At 41.7% G+C, this 27,326-nt stretch overlaps 1 protein-coding gene across 4 annotated transcripts in view; it reads right to left on the bottom strand.

Moving 5' to 3' along the window:
• Positions 1-1,223: 1,223 nt before the first annotated feature.
• LOC134465031 (high affinity choline transporter 1-like) overlaps positions 1,224-27,326 on the bottom strand; it is a 46,012-nt gene continuing 19,909 nt past the window's right edge. The window contains exons 1-9 of one of the 4 annotated variants that reach the window (XM_063218425.1): positions 13,003-13,257; positions 7,778-7,989; positions 7,188-7,301; positions 6,251-6,406; positions 3,820-3,968; positions 3,159-3,302; positions 2,816-2,969; positions 2,444-2,661; positions 1,224-2,231 (exon numbers count right to left, since the gene is read on the bottom strand). In XM_063218425.1, the coding sequence (XP_063074495.1) occupies positions 1,692-2,231; positions 2,444-2,661; positions 2,816-2,969; positions 3,159-3,302; positions 3,820-3,968; positions 6,251-6,406; positions 7,188-7,301; positions 7,778-7,961 (1,659 nt within the window). In that variant the 5' untranslated portion in view covers positions 7,962-7,989; positions 13,003-13,257 and the 3' untranslated portion in view covers positions 1,224-1,691. Of the gene's footprint in view, positions 2,232-2,443; positions 2,662-2,815; positions 2,970-3,158; positions 3,303-3,819; positions 3,969-6,250; positions 6,407-7,187; positions 7,302-7,777; positions 7,990-8,578; positions 8,896-12,977; positions 13,258-27,326 lie in introns of those variants that run through there. The other 3 variants (XM_063218422.1, XM_063218423.1, XM_063218424.1) reach the window with 3 other exon arrangements.

Below are 27,326 nucleotides of genomic sequence, written 5' to 3'. Positions count from 1 at the left end.
ATGTCAATAATACAGGAAACAAATAATTGAGTTTTAATCAACCTTTATTCCATTAGCAACCCCATAGGGACTTACAGTCAGGCATGTAAGACTTCACTCAGAAGACATGACTTACCCCTCAAGTCCAACATGCATAAGTACAAAAACGGACCAGAATACATTTTTTCCCCCAAAAAACAAATGTGTATAATAGTCTTATATTTTTCAACCACACAGGGGAGTGGGGGTTATTGCTCAAGATGGTGGTAATGTTCTAAAGCATGTGATTTAATTTGAACAACAAATGGCTCTAGGATGTACATTCACATATTTGTTTCAGAGTGTTTCCATGATCAATAAATCTGTTATCTTGAAGTGTGGTGGATGTAGGGAGGATGGCAAATATAACACAAATCATATGCTAAAAAATATACCAATTAAAAACCAACACAGAAATAAAATAGCCTGTCACTTTGGGCAACAGAGATAATTACATGTCACATAGGAGAAACTTGAAGTTAACATGTTGCATTTAAGGTAGAATCAGTAGATACAATCGGTCGGTCTGTACAGTCGAGCACTTTGGTGGAAAGAGAGGTTTTAGGCTGATTATTGTATCACAGTATAGCTAAACAACATAATCTCTAAATGTGCATACACAATTTTATTTCATGATAGAGCTTAGTTACAAAAAATAATGTATCATTTTCAATGAACAATATAAACAATAACCACATACTGATTAAGCATAAGTGCTGTGTGCTCACACTAGTAACCAACCAGACGGGTTGAATATAAAAACATAAATAAAGATGGGATCGAAACAAAGATCCCTTTGTAAACTACATCTTTACATATGACCATAGGTAAACTACAGTATACTGTACAAAAAACACTACTCTTTAGGTGCGTAGGATCTTTTTTGTAGCCATGTTTTCTTGACAGCAGAAGGTATGATTAGGGCTTTTTGGAAGTCTGTTGTCTCCGCGTCTCCAGTACTACTGAAGCCTTGCTGTACAAAAAAAGATTTATTAGACTGCTTTCAACTCAAGGGCCAGAGTCCCACTGTGCACACTTGAATAACCCTAGGCTATATGAGGCCGTGAAGAGTTTGTCTAGGGAAAGACTGTGGGAGGGTTTGTTCGAGCTGTTTCACTGGCTTGGCTTTCTGTGTACTGCCTCACAAAGATCATTTAAACGCAGCTAGTCCATAAAAAAAAGAAAAACAAAGAAAACACATAAAACAAGGTTGAAATTTAGTTTATCAGTTCTGAAAAGAGCCTACTTAGTAAAGGCTCAAGCTGATTTTAATGTTGAATCTCACTGGCTTTCTCGCTGTCTGAAGTGCATGAAGATTCAGGAGTTGTGCTGTTGATAGGAGTGTCATCGGTAAATCCTTGCACATTCCGAGAGGTACAGTAAGGGCTCTGTAGTCAACTTCCCACCAGTTAGTAAACCTTGCTTTACAAGTCTGTTTTGAAAACAGAGCTGGGGAGATCAGAAGTCTCAGTTTGTACCACATCTTAAAATAAGAATTGTGACCAACTATTTTATCTTATTCTCCTCTCTACATCAAGGAGGGGACGAGAAAAGAATCACATTTGATTCAATTATTCTGTTTGGTTCTGCTTGCTGCTTTGTGTTATGAGTGGTCCAGCATTCGAGATGGACAGTGATTTCTTCTCTCGTCGCCACCTTTCGGCCATCCTGCTCTAACAGTTGGTGGTCTCCAGAAGCTGTTTCGACACGCTTGGGACTTTTTCTCCCTCCTTGTAACACTTCTCATTCGGTCTCACCAGGGCCTTAGCGTGCTCCTTGATCTTGAAGAGGTCGAAGCGCTCGGGGACCACACCTTTGCTGAACAACAGTGAGGTGAAGTAGGACACTCCCATAATGGTCAGCACAGACGTGACCATGATGAAGGAGCGGTAAGGGAAATACTGAACGAAGTTGCCTTTGGCGTCATAGCGACCGCCAGGGAAGTGGATAACAGGCTTCAGGCTGACCAGTGGCTCCCCACTCATGAAGCGCAGCATGATGCCATAGATGAAGCCCGTCATGGCGCCGTAGCCGTTGGAGGGATTGAAGAACAGGACGCACACAATCTGGGGGAACATGATGGTGTAGGACATGTCCACGCCAACCATCCAGAAGACCAGAACACTGTTGTCCAGGAAGGTCAGAGCAGTGCCAGTCAAGCCCACTACAATCACACTGATCCGGATCACCCACTGCATCTCTCTGTCAGATGCCTAGGCACACACAGGAGGGAGGGAGGGAGAGATTCATTAGTTTCATAAGGCCATGTAGCTAAGGATTTATAAGGATTACACCTTCACTGATTAGTAATACATTCTTTGTTTCGATGTTCCCCTGGGTTTATACCACACTAAACTAATTTGAACGTGGGCAAACATCCACAAGCGCGTTATCACTGTATCTGCTCTTTGGATTATGTCCTTACCTGCTTCCTGATGATGTTCTTGTAGATGTTAGAAGAGAAAAGAGAGGCAGAGGAGAGCAGAGCAGAGTCCATGGAAGACATGACTGCTGCAGCCACAGCTCCAATACCAAGGATGGAAATGTAGGTAGGGGTGAGGTACTGCAGTGCAATGGGCAAGATGGCTCCAGCTTCTCCATTTTCAAAAGGGGTTTTGGGGCCATAGCTGGTCATGTTCCAGTCTGATGGTGAATGGAATGGGACAAAAACCCACAAGTAAAGATTACATTTTTTTTTAGCAACAACAGATTTGAACTATTTATTTGTATTAATTTCTTTATTTTAAAATGTCACTCACAACATCACAAACGGAATTTGAGAACGTGCAGTACATACCTGTTGAGGCAGCCACAGCACCAATAAGTACGGAGGGGACTCCAAGAAGGAGACAGAAGAAGGAGGAAGTGAAGCAGGTGATCTGGGCCTGTGTGTAGGACGACGCAGACAGAATTCTCTGGTAGAATGCCTGGTAAGCCAGACCACCCAACGCCTAGGAAGAGAAATCACGTGTTACTGCATAGCTGTTGCTGGACACACTAGTATTATTACTCAAGACTCACTTCAGCTGTCTTTGATATTAGATGGTGAATGGGAGATGAATGTACTGTACTGAACGATGTTACAGAAAGATGACACACATGTTTATAAGATGGGGGGTAAAGGTGGTGCAGTTACTCACCAACACTAGAAAGTCATCAACCCATTTCCCAGCATCCTCTGGCTCCACTTTGCCTATCCAGGGGGCCTGGAAGGTGGCGTTGTAGGCGGTGACGGAAATGTCCATGGACGAGGGGTTGGTGAGCATGAAGGGCACGCAGATGTACTACAGATCACATGAAAGGGAAATACATTGTGAGTGCATTGCACAAGTAAATATGGGTCATTGTAATTGCTAATCACATTCAACATTTTTAGATTTCAAGATTTCATGTTCTTTGGTCTCATAGCATGTTATGTAATGACGTGAACTTCAACAATCAACAAAAGAATGTGGAGACACGACGGCTTTACGGTTGCTTGCTTAGGGTCGCTCTGCCTTGAAGCGACTGAGCACATAAATCATTAACAATATTAAGAGAGGGAGGCAAGACATACACTTGAGGAAAGCTCATCCTCCCTCTGTTCACATAGTTTCTGCTTGCAACAACAACGCAGCTTTTTAAGGTCGACTGGTTGAACTAGTACTATTAAGTCCTCGTTTGGCTCAGCTCAGCTCATGCAAGTGCACCTGTCGTGACATGGTGTTCCTGTGCAGTGTTGCGAGTCTAATGAAAGACTTTGCATGTATTCAAATATGTGCAACAATGCCCGACTCTCTTTTGTGTTCAACTCAAACTCACCAAGCTGAGAAAGATGAGGATGAGTTGGATGACGTCGGTGTAGGCCACAGAGTACAGCCCCCCAAGCAGCGTGTAGAGGATAGCCACCACAGAGGAGATCAGGATGGAGTAGACATAGGACAGGTCCAGAATCACACTCATTGTCCCACCTGCGATACAGCAATGGTCACATGATATTAGATGTCGATATTCTAAGGACATGGGCATGCACAAACACACTACACATGCTGACACATATAGTGTATGCACACAAAGGTGCCCATTCACTCAAGGCACTCTGTTCAACTCTTACACTCACATACCTCAGTTTTTTTTTTAAAAAGCAAATGCCCTCAGGCTGGCTGTACTTTTCCACTCATTCACGCAATACATGTTTTGAGTTAAGGTAAAAAATATGCTTTCAGAAACAAAATCCTACACATGAATACTTTATGGGGTTAGCGGACTACAATGACGACTACGATACTATGACTGCAACCTGATGCTGTTTGTGTTAGACACTGTTCTCAGCTGGGTTAAGTTTAGCTTCGAGAGGCTCCACCACCAGTAATCTTTAGGACAGAAAGCGCTGTTATATAGCCAAAGAGACACAACTATGTTTTCAACCCACTACTTTCTTCTTTAAATGACGCACATAAATGCTCGTTAGAAAACAACAACAAAATAATAAAAAACCTAAGTTAACAAGAGGTAAATTAAAATGAAAGGACTACAGCATAATAAAATAAAATAAAATAAAATAAAATAAAATGCAGCCTATTGATTGTGAGCCAGATAGTTCCTTTGTCTCCCTGTGAGACTTGCTCAGTCACCATGGAAACAGAACAAAATCTCAAGAGGGCTAAAAGAGAACTGTTGACTCAGACAAGCAAAGCAAAGCGTCACTACCTGGACAGTCCGCCGACCAGCAAGATGCCCGCCAGCTCAGACGCAGCTGCACCAAAACAAGGCCCCTTGAACAGAAAAGTATCAGATGGGCAAAGTCGCTAACAGCTGAAGCTAGAGGGTGGGGGGTGAGGGCTCCCTTTTTTAAATAAAAGAAAAACTAACTAAGATGAAGTGAAAGGACAAAAAAAACAACAACAACAACGTGCAGAAGAGTAGAACCTCTGAGCAGATCAACACTAAAAAAAACCCAATGACGTCCTGTGAGTTGTGGGTGGGTCCTGAGAGTCAGGAATAAAATGAAAAATAGAAGGTTTCACTAGGTGTGCTGTCTGAGTCTATGGAAAGGGACTCCACCTGTCTTACTTTAGCAGCCCGAACCAGCAAAATATAAAAGAGCAAAGGGAATTCATCAGACTGGGCAGAGGTTGTATATCTGGACTATGGACGTTTAGAGAGAGAAAGAGTGAAAGAAATTGAGCTTGTCAATATGTAGCGGTTTACTACAATTAACAATGTTCCCTGTTAATCTTTCCCCTGCTATTATTTTTGTTTTCTTGGTTGTTTTTGCTCTTCAACTGAGGCCCTCTGTTCTATAGCAGCAGAAATTTGATAACCCATAATTGTTCTTTATTGATTGCACATGGTGGGCGTCACACGAGGAAATGTTTTCCTCAAGTAGAGTCCTTTGCCAAGCAAAGAAGGCACTCGAAAGCACCAGAAAGGCTACTAGCCATCCTTATTTTTGTTCTTGTCTTGAACATGTTATAATACTTCTCTGATAATTAACTGTTGTAATTGAATTAATATGCTTGTAATGTGTTTTTATTACTTTATCTGCTGTTCTATGAACAGACACTATGAAATTCATTATAATTTCTAACGCATATCGTCCGAACACAAAAATGACCAAAAGTCAAACTAGACCTGCAAAAACATATTGCCAATTAGACAGATAACTATTCACAAAACAGACACATCAGAGACAAAAGGGTAAGAAAACAACCCTGACACAGAAAATAGGAAATGTTTCACAATCAACAGGCTGCTCATTTACTATTGTTACGTTAAAAAACGCTGTGAAACAAGCAATTTGGCACATTAGACACGCACACACATGCACGCACGCACACACCTCCCAATCAGACATACCAACAAATGTGGAATTGATCCAACCCACAGATACTTCTGTAAGTGTGTACTTTGGTTTCATTAAAACTTCAAGCGTATTTAACAGGAATTCTTTTACAATTAAAGTTAGTACACAGCAGCCACTGGTGAGACTTTATAGTTATATGTGGGTCGGGCACTGTGGGAAACATTCCCCCTACTTTGGGTTGAATTCATATGTGGCATTTTGTTTTCATAGAAAACAGTCGTCACATATTTGTAGTGTTTCTTTTAGCATACTTTATGAAGCATGCGAATATTGTGCATTTGGGTTGTTTGCATATCTTTTCCCAATTTTGTCTCCCATGAATTGAAGGCATACATTCATGACGCCCTATGTTTAGAGAGCAGCTCAACTATTTTAAAAGTTGTTTACCTAGGCTGACCAGCGTGCGTGCAACCCACAGCACATCTCCAACCAGGGCAGGGAAGAGAAGCAGGCTGCTGAGAACGTTTCCATACTTCAGCTGGAAGGGGTCCATCATTGTCAAGTAGTTATTTGCCCTCATCGGCTTGGCAAAGAAAAAGCCACCTGGGAGAGACAAAAGAGGGGAAGGGGGGGTTGAAGGCAAAATCAAAAACATTATGTACTAGCTGGTGTTTCCTCTGCACTGCCTGTGTAAATAGAGGACTGTTGAAGTCAAAAACAAAGTAACAGAAGCACACAAAGAGTGACTGACTAATAAACCAAAATAATGTGCTTCTGATGGGGGAGTCTGGGGGGGGTCCAATTGTTCAGAACTGATGGAGGAACAACAACAGATGGAAAACACTGACTGCAAATTAATTTCAGTCTGTCTTTCTCTGTCTCTATCATTACTTCTTAGAGTGTGTGTGTGTGTGTGTGTGTGTGTGTGTGTGTGTGTGTGTGTGTGTGTGTGTGTGTGTGTGTGTGTGTGTGTGTGTGTGTGTGTGTGTGTGTGTGTGTGTGTGTGTGTGTGTGTGTGTTGGGGGGGGGGGGGTGGGGGGATTCTGTCAGTTACAGTTTGCACCTGTTTAGTCAGGACATTTTTCCCCCTACTTAAACCCTAAAAGCAGCAGTCATTTGACCCTGGTGATTGCTTCAAGCTTATTTTAGAAGCATCCCAAGAGGGGCCGCATACTGAACAGACCCAGAGGGAATTATACATTTCTGTGGCACCCCTTTTCTCTCCCTCTTTCTCTTTCCAACCCCCACTCTGAATTGAGTCCATTCACCTCTTTCTCAATGTCTTGGTCAGAATTCATTCAGTCTCTCTTTCCAACGTACAAAAAAAAGTAAAATGGTTTCAGCTTCAGTATCAACTTCTGTGACCGTGGGCTCAAACACTCACCCAAGAAGAAGGTCAGTACGTAGGGCACAGGCATCAATGCCCACACCAGGCCGAGAGTAGGATTATACACAGCCTCTGCAATGCCCAGGATGAAACCACCGCCAACCCAGGTAGCTGCAAAAAAGGCCAACCACACAACGTCACATAAAATGAAAAAAGAAAAAAAAAGAAAAAAAAAAACAATTGACAGTGCATTTCCAGACAACTTGGTAAAAAAAAGGGAGCACAGTGAATTCCTGAGGTTATGTAAGCCTAACAGTCCTACAGACAAACGGTGACAATGACCTAAATCATTAACTCTTCCTATATGAATAATAGATGCAGGTGAAGTAGAAGGCGGTCAAAGTAGACTAAGGTAGCCACTGGGTCACAACACAGATAGGACTACAGAGATACACAGCAGACTAGTAAATCAGTCTTAGCCAAACGAAATGCACTAAACAAAATCCATCTATTGCAAATTCCTATATTTCAAGATTTTCTGACATTCCACTTGAGGAAGTAGTAGACTACTGTACATGAAATGGTAAACTTTTTTTTTTTTTGTCAAAACAATTGTAATGGCCTCTTCAAGTTAGCCGAAGACCCACCTGTTAGTGTGAAAACTCCCACCATGAAGTTGATATTTCGTCCAGCCAGTAGTGTGATCTCCATGCCATCGCCTGTACATTTGCGCTCCTCTTTCTTGGATCTCATGGACGCCCAGATACCCGTGCCCAAAATGAGCAGGTAAAACACAGCCATGACTACTAGCCCAGGGACATTCAACGTCATGGTTGCTCCTTTGGATAAATGATCTTATCTAAAAGTTGGCAAAAAAGAAAGATATGGAAACATAAACAAGTTAGCTTGTGCTTGTAACATGCATTAAACATGCAAGCAGTTTGACAAATTACATTATAATTTTATCATTTGCTTTGTACAAATATGGCTTGCCACCAAGAGGCATGATGCCTGTGCTTTGGCACTTTCAGGTCCATGAAAGAGTAGCAAGATATGAAAGTAAGTTTAGGACCAAGGAAGGCATGAGCTAGCGTTGAAAAAAAAAAAAAAACTGCCCTTGAAGTCAAAGTAATCAGTTTCCAACAGTTGGCTGCATTTCATTCAACACGTGCAAGAACTACCAAGCAAAACGAGTAAATTAAGAACATGTAAACAAACAAACGACAAAAACAAATGAACAAACAAAGTTGGTTGTTTTTTTAGAAGAAGTTGCTGTGCAAAAGTCAAAGCAGGTTTGGTATGGGCCTAGGTTGAAAAGGAAAAAAAATGAGAGGAGTGTGTGCTGCTGGAGACAGAAGTAGCTAGTCTGGTATGGAAGAGCTCCTCTAATGATGGGGGGGAAAGGGAAAAGCACTTTGGGGCGAATTGGGGAGTGGGAGGGGTCTCACCAGCGCCACGACAGTGGAGGTAAAATGGTGGAGGCCTCTCTTCGAAGGAGGGGCGGCTGGCGGCTCAAGGTTCGATTGGACCTTGAGGAGAGGCCGTGAGCAAGACTTGCAGAGCAAAATGTTTTAGCCACATTAAGTCAGTTACGACAAATCAGATTAATAGGAGCGAGACAGAGAAAGGTTGTGTGAATAACTGAGAGTATATCTTTCTATGTCTGTTTGGTTGTGTGTGTGCGTTTGGCTGTGTGTGTGTGTGTGTGTGTGTGTGTGTGTGTGTGTGTGTGTGTGTGTGTGTGTGTGTGTGTGTGTGTGTGTGTGTGTGTGTGTGTGTGTGTGTGTGTGTGTGTGTGACTTTGGGTTTTGAAAAGGTAGAAGACAGAGAAGGTCTGAAGACTTGGGAAAAGTAAGTCGCTACCAAAGAAAAGCGCCCTGGACATAACAAAACTGGAATTGTCAAATAAGGATACAAAACTTTACTATAACATTTCCTTACGAAGTCACTGAAAGCAAGAAATGATGTACGGTCAACTGATTCTTTTCCTCTTTAAATGTTAAAGGCGATCAATGTAGGGTTTAACAGAAGAAGAGAAATGAATCGGAAAGATAACAGTGCACTCACCGCTGTGACACATTAAGAACTACATTTACCAGTGGCTCTGTAGCCATGAAGGCCACCGCCCAGTGGACAGATTGGCTCACACTGCAAAAAAGAGACTCTATAGGAATTAACATCCCCCCCACCCCTCAAAATTGAAAGAGAGAAAACGGTTTGACAAGAAGAAAGACGAAATAAGGAAAACTGTGATTCAGTAAGGAATCTGTGTGACAATGTGTAGGCTATGTTTTGTGTGTGTGCATTAGACAAGAATGTAGTGAAATAGCCTTTTTTTTGCTCTCATCAGATGTAAAACTACCCCTTTGTTCATGAGAGTGTGCATATGGCAAGGTGCATTTGTCAAATAGCTCACATACCATAACCACGATGGCTTACCCCCTCGACCCATCCGTTTTCAGTCCACTTTTTTCACTGCAGGCAAACGTCTCACACAGAAAACAATCAAAACCTCCTTGATTGAAATATTACTGTGGCGCATGCAATAGTAGGTTTTAATAACTAACTCTTAATATCAGTCATTTTTTGAGGAAAAGCTTGGAGGTTTACCAATAAAAAACAAAAATCCATGCTTGAATGTTGTACAATGGTGTGCGTTCTTCAGTGCAACTCACAGTATTTTCTAGTGATCACGTAGGTCTACATTTGGTGCGAATGAGTGTATGACCATATCCTGGTAGAATGTTCATAGAAATATTGTGAACCACTTTAATTTCATCAGGGTTGCCGTTGCCAATAGCCAAAAAACAACCACACTCACACGTAGATGATCCTGAGAGCCCGCTGTCAATACAGCAGGCCAGTCAATGCCACGTACCATGCCCTGGAGAGGGGCAGTGAAAGCCCACCAAAGTGTGAAATGTAATAAAGGTGTGAGCTCACGTTGGCAGTGGGAGTTCTGGTGTCTGGGTGATATTCCCCAGATGGGTGCGAGTTGTAGACCCGAAGGCATGGCATAAAAGATTCTGAGAGGATTCCTGTGGTCTGGCTCAGGCAAAAAAACCCACACAAAAACCCCCACATGATTCGTCCTCGAGAGTGGGTGCCAAAATGTTTTCATCCTCGAACCAAATGGCAAGGCACACATGAGCGAGACACAGCTGTCCTAGTTTTGGCCTAGACAGGTAGCATTCCCATTCGTCATCTGACACTGGGCCATAAGATGATCCATCTCTCTCCATCACTGTCACTTTTCTTCTCCCACCCTCCTAGCACACATTTCACAACTATATTACACATTACACATCTCATGGACCACTTTTGGAGGGCAAACATTTCAGATGAATCTTTCATAGACCTGATATTTCTCACAAGAATGAAGGAAAGGGTGAGAAATAGGCTTGTGAAGGCTTTCTTCTTTGAATTGTTCAACGGTTAATAAGGAAGATAATGTTTAAGAAGTGAATAAATGGGGGTGGGGGTGACGACTATCCTTTGACCTCAGTAATATGCTGTTGCCGCTTCAGTTGTTTACAAAAATCTTAGAGAACAAACGATAAGTGGAAAATTCTTAGAATGTGGTGGTCATTCCAGGGAACTGTGGACTGACGCCAGACTCTACGAAGGTCTGCCTTTTCTTTAACCCTTCAAGTTCAGCTCATTTACTTGAGTTACTATCCAGACAAGAGAACCCTGTGTCTGTGTAATTCTGTTCTTGTTTATCTGTCTTGTCTCCCTCATCCACTTATAATATGTAACTCAATCACACACACACACACACACACACACACACACACACACACACACACACACACACACACACACACACACACACACACACACACACACACACACACACACACACACACACACACACACACACACACACACACACACACACACACACACCTCACAATTATGTGTCTCAAATTTTATAATTATTATGACTCCTGATTGACTATATTAGGTTGGTTATTACGCCATTATATTGTTTTTTGGGGCCAGGGAGGTTAGCTGGATTTTCCCATTTTTAACACCTGAACAAAAGCGCCTTTCAAGGAGAAGCTTTCAGTACTTTTCCAATTGCGATAGTCCAGTTCAACACTGTTGTCACATGTCCTAGCAAGCCTATTATTCCATTCAGACAGCTGATCCAGGTTACTGACAGAGTGGATCAGAACGATCACATTACTCTGCCTACCCCCCAACCCTCCAACCTCCTCCCTCCCCGCGCACACACACACACACACACACACACACACACACAGACACACACAGACACACACAGACACACACAGACACACACACACACACACACACACACACACACACACACACACACACACACACACACACACACACACACACACACACACACACACAGACATCCACAGAGGCACACACACTCTCACTCACACAGGCACCCATACAGAGAAAACGAAAACAGCCAAAAACTCTGTGACGGTTCAGTGTTAATTGTGCATATGTTGACATTTACACAGAGAGAGGCATGTAAAAAATAGTCAAATGCAGTTATAGACTGTACACCTTTGCCACAGGGGGAGAGCAAAAAAACAGCTTCAGGACCTTCACTTCCTCAAAGAGCACGGTGCCTCACATGCTAATGGAAAAGTACTGAAACACTTCTCTCGGCCTCTTTGCTTCACTCTTCCCTCTCGCTTGTCAAATCCCACTAGCACTCCAAGAAACTACTTAAAGACTTATGGGATGTTAAAACCAAACACTGATTCACTGGCAGACATACTACGTAAAACATTAAGAGCACTATGCCTGACTCTGATGTCATGATTCTATTGCATCTCTTTGAATATGTTAAGTCACAAATGGCATGCAAGGCAACTCTCAACATACCACCTGAGAAATCTGGTGTATACCAACTTAGCAGAACCTCTATATACATAAAGGCCACCCCATAGGAACTCCAGTAAAGTGAAAAAAGGGGAAGGGCTCTGCTCACACACACAGACACGTGCTTGTGGTGTCACATCACCCCCCCACCCCAACCCACCTCCCAAAAAACAAACAACATCCTTTTAGGAGACCCTCTGAGAGACTTTTTTTTTGTTAACACAAACATACTCGACTCTGTGGGCCCCCTCTCTTCAGGCTCCTCTTATCACTGCCCAAACAGGATAAGCAATGTGCCAGCCATTACCCACATTGACTTACAAAAAGAACACAAAGATCTCTCTCTCTCTCTCTCTCTCTCTCTCTCTCTCTCTCTCTCTCTCTCTCTCTCTCTCTCTCTCTCTCTCTCTCTCTCTCTCTCTCTCTCTCTCTCTCTCTCTCTCTCTCTCTCTCTCTCTCTGGGAAGAAATACACACACAAGCAATCAGGGTGAACACAGGATACTGTAATGAGTTAAAGTCTAAGTGTTGAATAAAACACAAACTTCAAGAAAGTTTTTACAGACAACACAAAAATAAACAACAATCACTGAACACTGTATAACTTTGTTGTCAAGGTCATTACAAAAAAGAAAAGAAAGCAAAAGCATACAAAGAGTAAAACTAGACAACAAAACAAAGCAGTGATTAATTGTATATGATTTCAGTCTCTGTGGGGTTGATTCAAACTTTTATAAGCCGAAATGAAAAACAAGCTTGTTGTCTGACTGCACCACTCAGGCACCACTCTCAGCATTTCAGGCTAATTAAAACAGTCTCTTGTCTGGAAGTACACATGTGGCCCGTGCTCTCATGTGTAAGAAAGTTCACCAGTGGTAATGGCGCACTTTAAGTCTCCTCAGCATGGACAGAGGGGAGGAGCAGACCTTAAAACAAAACAACTATTTACTATAATGTAAATATCTATACACATACATACCTAGGAGTTAAAGAGAGTGTCCTACTGTGCTCAATGGTCTGAGAGTAGCAGTCAGTCAGAGTCAGAGAAGGGAGTGCGGAGGCTCAATCCACGGGGGGCCAGGTAGAGGCAGCAGGCAGCAGAGAGGGTTTCACACACAGACTCACAGAGAGGCTCTTCAGGGGCCACAGATCACTGATAGGCGACTACCACTGAAACAACACAGAAGGCTCTAGAAGACCAGCAGCCATGGAGCTATATATGCTGCTCGTGGGCGGGACTAATGCACCAGGCAAAAGATACAAGTCCCTGAGCCCTGCTGATTGGCCCTCCTGCCAATTTCCTTGTTTGCCTTCACCAATTAAACGTGGGACTTACACCCCCAGAGATCACGGCCACACGGAGTGGATTTTTCCTCTTGATGAATGATATGTCTTTGAGTAGGTACATCTACAAAAACTCATATTTGCTCTTATTTGAAAACATAGCACCTTTCACATTACCTTTGGTTTGAAAAACAAAATATCTAGATTAAAAAAAATAAAAATAAACAATAAGATCTCATATTTTTTCCTTTGTCATTATTTGGTATCCTTCCATTTTGTGTGATATTATAATTTGGTTTACTGCTAATTACCTCTAGTTCCAGTTTAAAGTGTTCTTAACGCACCAGCTGAAAAACACCCCCCACCTTCATTTTTTCCTCTCTGCCTCCTTCCTGTTCCCGCCTGCCCTCTCTCTGCCTTTGTTGACAGCAACAGGCACTACTAGTGTTCACACAGGGAAGAGTATGTGCTCTGAACTTTAAAGTGCACCACACAATAATAAAGGAGAAAGCCCAACATCACACAGAGATGAACAGAATGCAATATGTTGATTACTGTATATGCATCCTTTGAGGAAAATACTGCATGACTGATGAGCCATATGAGTGATGGCTGACATACCATTCATGATAACATGCTAGGAGAAGAAAAGAAAAGATATTTAGAGCAACCACAAACATTAATTACATTATTGATAAGTACAAATAAAATTATTGAAAGCCTTTGTACTCATGACTATTTTCTCAAAGTATGTTTAAGCTGAACAGCAGGCAACAACACCGCACATGGCCTTGAGTCTGCTTATATTGTGAACTTAAATCAATGAAAAATACTGAAAAAAAACAAAATATGTGAACAGAAAAGTCACAAGGGTATCATCAGATAAAATGCTGTAGTTTGAAAAAAGACCTTGAATGAGTCAACAGCCCAACACAAAGCATACTTTCGGGACACTACAGAAATGTTCTAGAAGTGTCTGTGATGCCAACGTCACAGAAGAAGAGCAGAAGACCTTAAAGAGAAGGATTTAGGCACTCAGAGCATACAAAGTCAACTTAAACCCAAACAAACCCCAAAAGTCCGGGCAAACGTGCGCTTACTTCAAACAACCACACACTTACCAAACTTAACACTTGACGAACTTGAGATAAAGAAAGGGGGAGGTTTGGAGGAAATTCAGCCCCAGAGGCAAGCGTCCTGCTCAAAAACAGTGTATGTGCCTTTAAGGAGCCCCTTCCTGTGTTGCTGTACTCTGGCAGCAGAGAGGTGGAGGTGGGGTGGAGGTGGAGGTGGAGGTGGGGTGACGTCAGAACAGGAGAGGGAGATGGCCAGTGCTTTCTCACTAGGCCTAGGTAGCCTACTCCTGCTTTCTGTCATATATTTTGCATTCCCTGTCTGCTGCGTTTTCACTGTTATTTTCTCACAATAGTTCAATGCAAGTACTTTGTACCAAAGTATCAAGAACATTCAAATGCCAACAACTAGTGCTGCACCTATACCGATACCAGTATCGGTGGATCGGCACTAAAATGGTGGTATTGGTATCGCCGAGTACCAACAAATAGGGCACCGATACCATTTACAGGTGCTTGTATGACACCTAAACAGCCTTGAAATTAGTTATTTCATAGAGGTATTTAAAAAGTATAAAAGGTTTTGCTGGATTCACTTTGTATTAGTCTTTTACTTGTTTCACAAAGGTAGGCAGCAGCCTGACAAAGCCATGCAATGATTTTACATCCAAGTAGTATGCACTACAGCCCTTCATATACATTTCAAATAGGGTGGTATCGATATCGGCCGATACTGCACAGCCAGGTATCGGTTATCGTATTGGGGCCAAAAAATGGTATTGGTGCAACACTACCAACAACTTGATGAATGCATTTTCAAGCTGTTTCAAAGCTGCACTGTTTCAGCGTAACTTTAACAGTGCTGTGCTTACATTCCAACCTGTGCTGGTAGCCTAAGGCAAGCCATTAGTAGCCGGAGAAGGCTAGGCACACATCTCCACTGACACATAGCCCCAGCACCCAAGTTCTTCATGAGGCCTTCTCCCTCCTGCAAAATTCCTGCAAGCTTCCTTCCATATTTCCGTGGTGCCTGTTCCTTGCACTCTGAGTGAGATAGGCTGCAGTTTCAAAACACATGAGCAAACTGACTCTTCTAGGACCCTACACTGTTACTGAGCCATACAGAGTATATAAAGTACATGCTGACTAACTGAAGCATGAAAGCATGGTATCGTGATATATTAGAATGAAAAGAGCAGGAATGGAAAGGGATGCTCGACATAAACCCTATCCCAGAATGGATACTGTAGGTTTCTTGCCTGTAATGCAATAGAGTGTTTCTCTGGAACTTGGTGTTTTGGTATCATCTCACAGCTAGATGGCTGCAATAATTGCCGTCTTACCAATCACACAATTCATTAACACACTAAATGCATAGAAGCACATGGTGCTGTGATGGCATTGTTCTGATTTTAAGGGATGGTTCAGTGGGTGAGTTGACAGCCAAGAGTTGTACTGCTTAAATTATGGTGGCTTGTGGGTATGAATCTCAACAAAATGTTGCCATATTTTCAGAACTTTATGTCACGCCATTTAAAAAAGTACATGAGCAGAAGAAAACACATAAGTCAACTGTAAGTCACACTCTTGACAAGGTTCTCCCGACAGAGCCTTATTAAATCACCCATTTGTGAAGTTGTTCCTTTATGTTTAGTCATCTAGCCTTAAGCCCGCAATGAAAATACTGTAGGTGGAACTGGACAAGAAAGTGTTGAAAGACGGCCATATTGAAGGTGTTGGCCCCCTAATCTCCTTAAACTTGTGTGCCTACCATGGAGGATTAAGATGGCCTGGGGCCCCTAGCCGACAGGTTGCTGTGGGCACCCCCCACCCAGAAGACAAATTTCATGACAAATGTACAAAGTTTCACAGTGTCACAATTATAAGCTAGGAGTTAAGGATATTATGTCTACAAACTGTTTTTAACATGACAGATGAACATTTCTGCCTTTTTTCTTTTTCTTTTTTCTTTTGGTCAATCAGGGCAGGTGGGGCCCCGTATGCTGCAGCCATATCTAGCCCGTGCTTTAATCTGGCCCTGTATGGAGTATGACCACAAGATTTGGTGCAAATCCATCCTCTGTAACACTTTCTATGAAGCCCATATCTATAGCACATTATGAGCACATTTATAACAACTTACAATGCGCATCATAATCATAGTGCATCATGACTAGTCTCATAACGCTTCATGATGGAGCATATCATCAGTCATGAATAACTATAAATCTAGCTTATAATGCATTATAAATCTTAGGGCGTTTTGCTCATGAATGGTTATTAACTACAGGCAGTGAAGGGGCTTATAATACATTATAACTGTCATAATGCACTAAGATTGATTATGATGCGCTTTATAAGTTGTTATAAATGTGCACATAACGCGCTTTTCTTCCACCAAGTTTCTTCCACCAAGCAGTTAGATTACTGAATTCATGCTGAAGACAACAAGGCACTTTCTTTGCACTCCCCCCACCCCTCTCTTTTTTATTTTTAAATCTTTTTGAGGACACAAGAAAAACACAACAATTTTTACTCTTTATAGGCTTCAAACCTATAATAAGACGTAATAAACTCATCTTGAATCTTGAATCTATAGATATGGGCTTCATAGAAAGTGTTACCCCATCCTCTCATTAAACAGTTATCTTGCAAACTAACCGTTTTCTTTTGTGGCAGTTAATGATGCCTTAAAAGTGACTTACATGAGATTACGTGTACATCCCAAAATAGTTCAACGGCAGGTCCAAGCTAATACATTGAACTATGGTGGTTTGTCAAACTTTTCTTCTGTGAAAAACCTGCACAGTTGTATTGATTTTAAAGAGTCCTGTCTTAATAGTTTATTAACATTGGCTTTGCTTGCTGATCTGAGACCAGGTGTGGGTATGAGACATTGTGCAACAGTGTGCACCATACAATCATACAAGTACTCACATGCCCATTCATAGCAACTGCTTTGTAGCCCTTTTCAGCTTTATTTCAACTTCTTATTTGCACTGACTTGGCTCTGGGCATAAAGGCCATATGCTGGTCTTGCCATCTGCCATCTGTTCAATTATTTGTCTAAATGTTACATCGGGTCATACAACCAATACAGGAACAGGGTACCCTTACGAAAATGGGCTTTGGTTTTACTGTAGTAACCATGGTTTCTCTGAGTACTCTGAACTAGCCATACTAGTACTATGGCTTATCCATGTGTTTTTTGGGTAATCATGAAAACCGTGGTTCCTGACTAACCATGGATCATGGTTATAGGTTATTCATGGTTTTCGTGATTTTTTTCAGCTTGGTTTGTGTCTATGGTTTAACCATAATCACAAACCACGCTTAAAAAAAAAACATGGTTAATTGTGGGTTTCATGGTCACCCCAAAAAACATGAAAACTTGTTCGCAAAAGTGGTGTAATGGTAAGATCACAGAGTTGCAGGTTCGAATCCCACCCTTACCTCTCCCTACACCTCTATCCATGACTTGAGCAAGGTACCTAACCCCACATTGCTCCAATGACTGTCACCTGTGCACTGGATAAAAAAAGCGGCAGCTAAGTGTAATTTAATGAATAAGAATAAACCGTGGTAAAACCATGGTTAGTTTTTAGAGTAAAACCATGGTTAATTTTGAAGTTAAACCATAGTCAAACCAAAAACCATGCCGATCCATGCTCAAAAAAGCCAAGGTCGATTTTCGTAAGGGTAGGGACGAGGCCCGGGGCGAAAAATGAGCCATACAAGCATACATCATGGGGTCATTTCACGTGAAATCAGACACTTTGGGACCCGACCGACACAGATTTTAATACAACTTGGTGTGCCTTTTCAGTGGCAAGGTAGAATCCCAGAACTGCAATTGCATGAATCTGGCACTGTAAGGGATACACTGACTATGAACAATTAAGTTAATAGCAGAGAGAGTAGAGAGACATATATACTTAAAGAATCTCTGTTAATAGGGTAGGACACTATATATTCATCCTTGATTATGTCAGTCAATTTGAGCCACAAAGAGATGGTTTTGATGTTGTTCGAAAGCGTGAGAGATTGGCTAAATAATAATAATAATAATAATAATAATAATAATAATAATAACTTGGTTTTATATAGCACCTTTCAAGTAACCCAAACAAAAGGAAAATGGGCATGGGAATAAAGAGAGAGGAGAGGAGGGGGGTAGAGGTGGGGTTGGGGCAGGGTGGTTAAGGACCATAGGCCTCAGCGAATAAGTGTGATTTTAGGTGCTTTTTGAACATAGCTGGTGTGGGGCTTGATGGACATGGAGAGGTAGACTGTTCCAAAGAGTGGGGGCAGCAACACAGAAGGCTCTGTCACCAAATGCACATCTCAAACTTCACCCCTTTCCACCAGAAATCGTTTCTCAATTTGACTGTTTCTGACCCTCCATATGAATTAAGTTAGCATGAGGTTATGGTAACACCATAGACAAGCAAACTAGAATGCACTCGATCACCCAGTGGCAGAAAATATTTCCGCCAGGCAAGCTGGTCAAGTACTGCCCCATCATAGATGATCCTAAAGCAATAATCTGTGTCGCAAGTTGTTGAGGAGGGCTTACCAAGGCGATGACCTGGCTGTGCTGGCCGATTTTGTGCAGCTAAACAATTTGAACTAGTTTGAACGCCAACTGTTGGCTCAACAGCTTGGCCAACACTATACTTTTCATGTCTGGCTTTCCAGACTCGTAAGACCAGGCCAGAGACACAATTTGTATTGTACGGTTTGACCGAAAGAACAAATAGCTATTTACATAGCCTCAATTCTCTGAGGGAGATAAGTGAGACACACACAGGCACCTGTAAGTGACAATTGATGTGTCTTAAAAGGTTTCGATAGCGGCCCCATGAAGGAGCTGTACTCCTAAAGTTACAATCTGTGGCTTGGCTGTGGACGACAATAGCCACCTGTTCTCTTGTGTTGAGTTTGGACAGGGGGGGTAGGGAGTTTGTAGGAGGGAGGTGTTGGTGTATTGCACTGTCAAGAATTTGCTATGTGGAATTATGTCACCGCCCGTTAAAGGTGCTGAGTTGGAGGCACTCTGTTCTTCGATCGACCGGTTGTACGCAAGTCTGACAACCTTTAACCCATTCAAACACAGCGTTATAAATTTGCTGTTACCAGAATGGCAATGACCAAGTCATAGCGAATTACTAAAGGCCCTGTGTTATGCCATAGTGTAGTACTGTGGTAGTTCAATTACTATTACAGTGTTCCACTGGTGGAAGGTGTGCATTATAGGGCTACAGAAATGGATGTATTTTCAACAAATCTTGTGTCATTACACTATTAACCGACTACATTTTGGAGACCAATGGTGTTCATTCATGGATAATGGTATTGTGATGTACAGTAGAGTCAATCTATGTACCAAGATAGTAAGCAGCCCCTCTCGGAGCCGTAGATAGAGAAGAGTTGATGCAGTCTTTAATCTCTGGTCACATGGTTTTACGCTAGCCTCGGTGGTTCCAGCTAAACGCATCTCTGCCATAGGTTTGTGTTAGCATGGCTAGGTTACGTGTACTGATTCTACAAATTTGGCCATGCTGCTTTTGTTATGACACAAATTACCATTCTAGATCAAGTGATTACACAGTCCGTTGATTGAAATTGAGTGCTTTGAAATGTGCAAAAATGGTTGTTATACCAATTCTTCTCAGAGGCCCCAATGATACTCTATGGAAACGAGCGCTACATTTGGAACACTGTGATGAGTCTGCAAAATTGAATGGGACAGCGAGGTCAGCCATATTTGATCATATATGGTCAGTTTCACCACCAGTTTTGTCGGCGTAAGTTCCCGCTGGATCCTATGGCAATGCTCTATCTCTTCTCTATCTATGCCTCTGGTGCCTCTATGTTGTGAGAGTGCCGTGGGCCAACCAGGCAACTGCTGGTTCAACCAGTAATTTTGAGCATGACATAGCTATTCCTACTCAAACATGTCATAAAGTACACTTTTAAACTACCAGTAAGATTACCTATTCTTCTCAAGGGGATTCTGTGACAAAACTATGAACACGCACGCACACACACACATGCAACCTGGCTGTTTCAAAGTTTTTAAGTGAACAGACATGGTCAGAGGATAAGAAAAAAAAACCAAGGTGTTCACTCTTCACTAAAAAACGAGGCTAATGTATGCCTGTGGCCTTTTGTCATCCGTAAAAAAAAATGTATAACATAACACATATAGTGTATAACAGTGGCCTACTGTTGGCTATTCAGTATGTGTACAGGCTGAATATGACATAGTAACTTAACTATTAAAAATAAACAGGGTTATACTGTGCTGTTCAGAACCCCAGCCCAGACTACAATGGGAAATGACTGACGTTTGCTGAGCTTTTGCAAGTACTAGAGACGTGTGTCTGTGTCTCTTGCATTGTGTGCATTTCTGTAAGTATGCTCTGTTCTTTTCACTCAGGCATGACAGCTTGTCCTGGGTGTTGGTATGGGGATGCATTTCTTATGCTTGTGTGGTTTGGGGCAGGGATTAGGTTATGTAAATGTACAGTATATTTATCTGTGGACATCTATGAGGGATCATAGTTTGTATGTGCATTTGTTCACATCTTGAGGCTGAAAAGAGTGCACACTTTTGGTTTACGTAATAGACCTATGCTTTGTGTGCAATCAATTCTTGCTTTCAAGTTGGAATATCCCTTTAGGCTTCTTCTATTTGGTACCAAATGCTTGTAAAGCGTCATGGCACCATAGCAACTGAAAAAAAAGAAATGCCACTGGTGAAACCAGTGAAAGAATTCCTAAACAGGACACTCAAGCACAGTGGTGCGCATGCACACACAAACACAAACACACACACACACACACACACACACACACACACACACACACACACACACACACACACACACACACACACACACACACACACACACACACACACACACACACACACGCACGCACAGACACACGCACACTTTAAGACACAATCTGCAGTACAGGAATATAATAGCGTAGTTTCTAAATGAAATGAATGAAGTTATAAATCCCTTAGGCAAACTAGGGACTACTGGGAATAATCTCCCCAAATGAAGATACCTAGAGCATGCAAAACATGGATAGGGATGCATCAAGCCGTCCAGTGCAGGAGGGGTCCACATGACCACTAGTAGAAGACAAGGGCCATCATTCACAAGTGAAATGAGTGAGTCCAAAGGAAATCAGAACTTCTTTATCGTCTTACACTGTAAGAGACAATACAAAATTATCCCCTCTGTAAGCTTAAATGGTGTCATAAAATGAAACTTCAGGTCTTTGCTATTGCAAAATTAAGACTCGTCAACGATAGCCTTATGTGTAAATTAATAACTGATTTGGAAAACGGTTTTTAAATACTACATTCTTTGACAGCTAAGACGAGTCATATGCATCCATTTGCAACATATAAGTCCTCTAGTCTCACCCAGTCCAAGTCAACACATGCCAGAATATTTTACCAAAACCTTGTTAAGTTCACTAAAACTTTGTAAACAACGGTCTAGCTTTTAGCCTCCCATTTATGCATCAATACCTATGAAGCACCGAGGCTTTGTGTTGATATAACCAAATGCAGAGTCACCATCTGACAGAGTAGATCATCATATTTGTTGATACAGACTTTCATTCTAATTCAAAATACGTTTCCCAGAAAGAGGGATACATCATGGATTGTAATGTTGTTACAATGGAAACACAACATGCCTAGATAGTGTACGATTTTTGTATTATTAATTCCCATTCTGAATCAATTATTTTTAAACACAAAACTTAACGTCCAGGAATAAAACTACAAAACAGCCTAATTATGTCGATGAAACTACACTACCAGTGATTGGATCTGCATCTAAAGTTTCAAAGGAGTTGCACAGATTCAGCAGTGGGAGTAATTCTTTGCCCTAAACTGCTCAGTGAAACGTTACGTATTCCTCATGCCAAAACAATCCTTTGCACAAGGACATTCCAACGTGTTTGAGTCGAGGCAGAAGCTTCAAGCTCTAGGCTCTCTGTTGTAACAGCATCCTTCACAATCTATCAGCAATATTTACTTAAAATGGTAGCACGTTACTTGCTAGGCTACATACTTATACTTGACCTCAAAAACATGACATGACATAACAGTGTCACAACAGTGTTGTGATAGTCATGAAAGTGACAATCATGATGTCAATGTCATAAGTGAGCAATTCCAGGGGAATGGGCATGACATCTGAACTCAAATAGCAAAGTGTTATATATAAGGGTACCCCAATATAGGACAAGTGATGGGGGGAAACCAATTCCCATATTACACACAGGGTATAAAAAATGACAGGTAAAGGATGTGAAATGGATGTGTTATGGATGTGACAGAAAAAAATAGCACGTCTTGGTGACTAACTTACACTTTTGCATCAAACTCTGTGGAGCAAAATAATCGAAGTAAATTTACCTTTTTTATTGCTATGAAATAGACATTGATGGTATTTTGAAAGTGTATTTTTTTTCTTTTCTATTGCATGTTGTTGTCGTCCCATGTCAACCATGGTCTGGTTGACATCTACATGGAATTGCCCAACTGTGATAAAGTTTCATTAAGTGTCCTGTTTTAGCTATTGTCATAACACGTTTAAACTGTTTGGGCTGTGCAGACCCTTTATTGCAGAGCCTGCCCAGCCCAAACAATGCCAACTAGTCATGACAATAGCCAAATGACAAATGTAAAATTCGTGACATTGATAATGTTTATGGCACTTTCATGACTGCATCATAAAATGGTTATGACAGTGTCATGTCATGCTTCTGCCAGTACTGCCAAGTAAGGTAGTTGCCTGTAGCCCCTTAATGCACACTGTACCTCCAGTGGCACGTTGTAATAGAAATTGAAAAATGAACTACCATAGTACTGAAATACTGTGACATAACACAGGACCTTTAGTAATGCACTACGACTTGGTCATCGCCATTCTGGTAACAGCAAATTTATAACGCTGTGTCTTAACGTGTTAAAATAGTTGCAAAATTGTCTGCTGAACTGATCACTTCATTGCCGTAGCTTGCCTCAGCTTTTTGAATCTGAGTCTTTGCAGGAGACGGAGACAGAGGGCTCTTCCATAGTTCATGCAGGTAACTACAAAATGCCCCAACCTTCACCCCCACCGCACCCTACTCACTACAGACAAACAAAAATGTAAGAAGTATTAAAAAGAACAACAATGGACATTACAATAGCCACACACAGATTTTGTGTGAAGCTTGCTGCATTACCATATACTGGTAACAGGTGACATGACAATGCTGACTTCTTTGGGAAGCATACTATTTACTATGATTACATCAAACAAAAATAACATAAGACACTGCTTTAAAAAGTCTAGATTGACTCTTACATAACAAAGCGACATCTCCAAACGCATGACAGATTCTCCTGGAAAGCTACAGTATGTGTGACACTTTAAAAATGAGAAGAATGGTAAAGACAAATTAGACCCACGTGACATAACTGGTTGAACCAGACCGACAAGTGTTTTTCCAGGAGTCACGGCCAATACTGAGAATCTGCATTAAATCCAGCGGAGAAAGCGTTCCATGCTGGGTACACACCGCTGTTGGTGGTATCTCTGTTGTCAAAACAGGTCATGGCAAGGAAGGAGCTTTGGCAATTAGGCGTGCCTTTTTTGAAGTTAAGAATGGGATAACGAGCAGAGTTATGCATGTCCCTCAATAGCCTGAGCCTGGGTGGAGTGGAGGCACTATTGTGCTTGATGCATTGGACATTGTGCCTACTGGTACGCTGTGCAAACTGTGACGCGAGTACAGTGTCAATGTGAGCCGCGATTAGATCAGCAGCACAACAGCTAGATAATTGCACAATGACTGCTATATCCAAATTGCATATGATCTTTCAGAGTAGAAATGTTGACTTTCACTCTCCAAATGAAAGGACACACAATTCATTGTCTGCACTTGGCGCATCAGGTTCCATGACTCTTCATGGTTTAAAAGCCATTGAAGCAAGTTTGCCCATCAGTGTCATCATACAGCCATGTGCGGCCCCGCCGTAGCTCAAACGGTGGGGCACTGCACTGCTACACGGGCGACCCGGGTTCAATTCCCGATCTGAGGTTATTTCCCGATCCTCCCCCGTGTAAAAGGTGTAAAAACCCCCAAAAATCTTTTTTTTAAATCTAGCCATATGCTGTATGAAGAGGTGATGATGCTGTTAATGCATGATACAAAAAAAGCCCTTGAATTCTGCTAGTCCTCCTGGTCATCATTCAGTTCCTACACATTAAACTGAACCATGAAAATCTTTTTTGGGTTAACAGAGAGGAAAAGGGGAGGATTGTTTCTAGGCCGTTATAACACAACGTTATAAATTTGTTACCAGAATAGCGATGACCGATTCGAAGTGCATTACTAAAGGCCCTGCGTTATGTCATAGTAGAGTAGTACTATGGTAGGCTAATTAACCTTTATTACAGCGTGCCTCAAATGATACGGTGTGCCTCATGGGGCTACTGCTATATATATATATATATTTAAAAAAAATAATTGAAGTATGTCTGACACTGGAAACCATATTCTACCATATTTCTTTACCACACTGACGGGCGACTTCAATCATGCAGTAGTCCTGTGTTATCCAAAAATAGGCCTACTGATTTCCCAAGTAATGACAACTCCTCAATTGACTTAGTCAACACCAGACCAGATAGTCTAAAGGAAGATCCGCCACCATTCTCTCTGATCGTTTCAAGGTGATTTTAGCATAGACGATTCAAGGGTGCGGCCTAGAGTTGGCAGATAGGTAGGTAGGCCTACTCCACCCAAAATACCAATTCTAATGCTAAGTTGAGGTAACTTAACACACCAGGTGGGGTAATCGCTACTACGCTATAACCAGAGATTCTTTAATAGAGATATGCCAACATAATAGGTTTCTATGGGCACCTAACACGACCAGGTTCCGGTCTGCCTAAAGGGGCGTGTCATAATGCTCCTACAATGAATAGAACAGTCCTTAGGTCTGCCTAGGTCTGCCTAAGGGGGGGCATAATAGAACCAGGAAACAATGGGCCAAAGGAACCTCTCTCTCTCTACTCTCTCTGCTATTACTGCTCTATTCTGCTCTAGTCTACTCTATTACTCATTTCAACCTTCAACTCATATTATCTCTAAGATGACTTTCTCTGAACATCAGTACCAGATTTGTGCAAATGCAGTTCTAGGGTTCTTCCTGGTAAAAACGCATAATAAGTTGTATTCAAATGCGTGTTGGTCGGCCCCTCACCATTTCACGTGAAATGACCCTCTTTTTCTATTCAACCTTTTTCTACAAAACAAAATAACATATGAGACTGCTACAGATTATACCTTTATCTCTAATGGGTAAGATACCTTTAGGCTATGTGATAGTAGCTAATATCTCATCTTCTCTATGGACAATCAATGTGTTCTTGTGGATAATATCACAACAATAATTTAAAAAATTAAACCTCTTTTCCAAGTAGCATAAGCAGCACACACCAAGGCACACTATGTGGTGCATGCCAGTAAGGAAGCAGTCAAGAGCATGAAGCAGTTGAGGCCCACATAATAGTCAGGACAGCCAAGTTGTTTTTCGTGCATTTGCAGCCCCTAGTCCCCTTCCCCAGGGCTGCCTAGTTGGATAATTGTTTCCTCCTGTCAAATGACAGGAACAGAACCAGTTATAATAACGAAGAAAGAAAGAAAGAAAGAAAGAAAGAAAGAAAGAAAGAAAGAAAGAAAGAAGGAAAGAAAGAAAGAAAGAAAGAAAGATAGATAATAATAGAAAGAAAGAAAGAGGCCTTTTGCCACTTTTGTGTACTCTACCCTGCTTTCCCACATGTAGCCTATAAGTATGAACTTTACACCAGGAGCCAAAAGTTTATACACAACATGTTTTGCACAGGCCTGAGAGTCATGCAGCACAGGCAGGTGTTCAAGGAATACGTGTTTGTGTATGTGTGGTTTTCTCAAATGGCTATTGTGTGGCGGAACAATGGCATGGGAAATCACAGAACAGAGGCTTGAATGAGTGCCGACCTCCCAGATCCGCTCCACACAAACACAGAACCCTTTCAAATGATTCCCCACTACAATGCCTGTGGTAAGAACATCAGAAACATTAAAGCTGGGGGTCCTTCAGGGACTACATCTTTGCCTAACCATGCCTTCCTGGGTGGACTTCAGGTGGTTATCTGTGGCGCATGTCCTAAACCCATAACTGGACCCCAGTCAGTGTGAACTGACAGATTTAACTGAACTACTTGAATGAAAACAAAATTCCTATTAATATGTCAATTCTGGAAAGTAATCTCAAACAATTTAAAGGCGACTATGTAACTATTTGAGTTAATAAATCACCCTAACAAGGCCGACAACTCAGTCATTATTAGGCCAATCAAGGTGACCGCTGCTGCCATTTGTGGGCAGGAAACCAAGGTGATTAAAGGAAAATAAAAATAAAAAACGTTTCATAGGCCTTGCGTCTCATCCATTGTTTTACGCTGTCTTGAGATTCTTGCAGGCTCCCTGTGGCCGCTTGTTATCTTTACTGCGAATTAGGATTACGGGGAAGTGAGCACAACCAGCATCAATCCCCCTTTTCAAGGCTAAGAAGACTAGTCTACAGCTTTTGACTTTTGCCTCAACATGAGACGACGGAGTAAAGACTGACGGGTGCCAACTGATAAGGGCCAGATAATAGTGCAGTACAGCTGATACGCTGCATAGACTAAACAACAAACTCACTTTCTCACCCTCTCTCACAGGCGCACACACACATATTAACGTTTATTTGTATAGCGCATTTCATTCATACACAGAAGCAGTTCAATGACGTGCTTCATAAAAATAACAGCATGTGAGAGAAGAATGACGCATAAACAAAAAAAAAGATTAAAAAAAATATTAAATTCAGTCAGTTCAAAGCTTTAGGTTAAAAGAAA

Source organism: Engraulis encrasicolus, chromosome 16 (assembly GCF_034702125.1).
Source record: "Engraulis encrasicolus isolate BLACKSEA-1 chromosome 16, IST_EnEncr_1.0, whole genome shotgun sequence".
In the NCBI taxonomy this organism is placed as follows: domain Eukaryota; kingdom Metazoa; phylum Chordata; class Actinopteri; order Clupeiformes; family Engraulidae; genus Engraulis; species Engraulis encrasicolus.
This window is presented reverse-complemented; position numbering and strand designations above follow the sequence as displayed.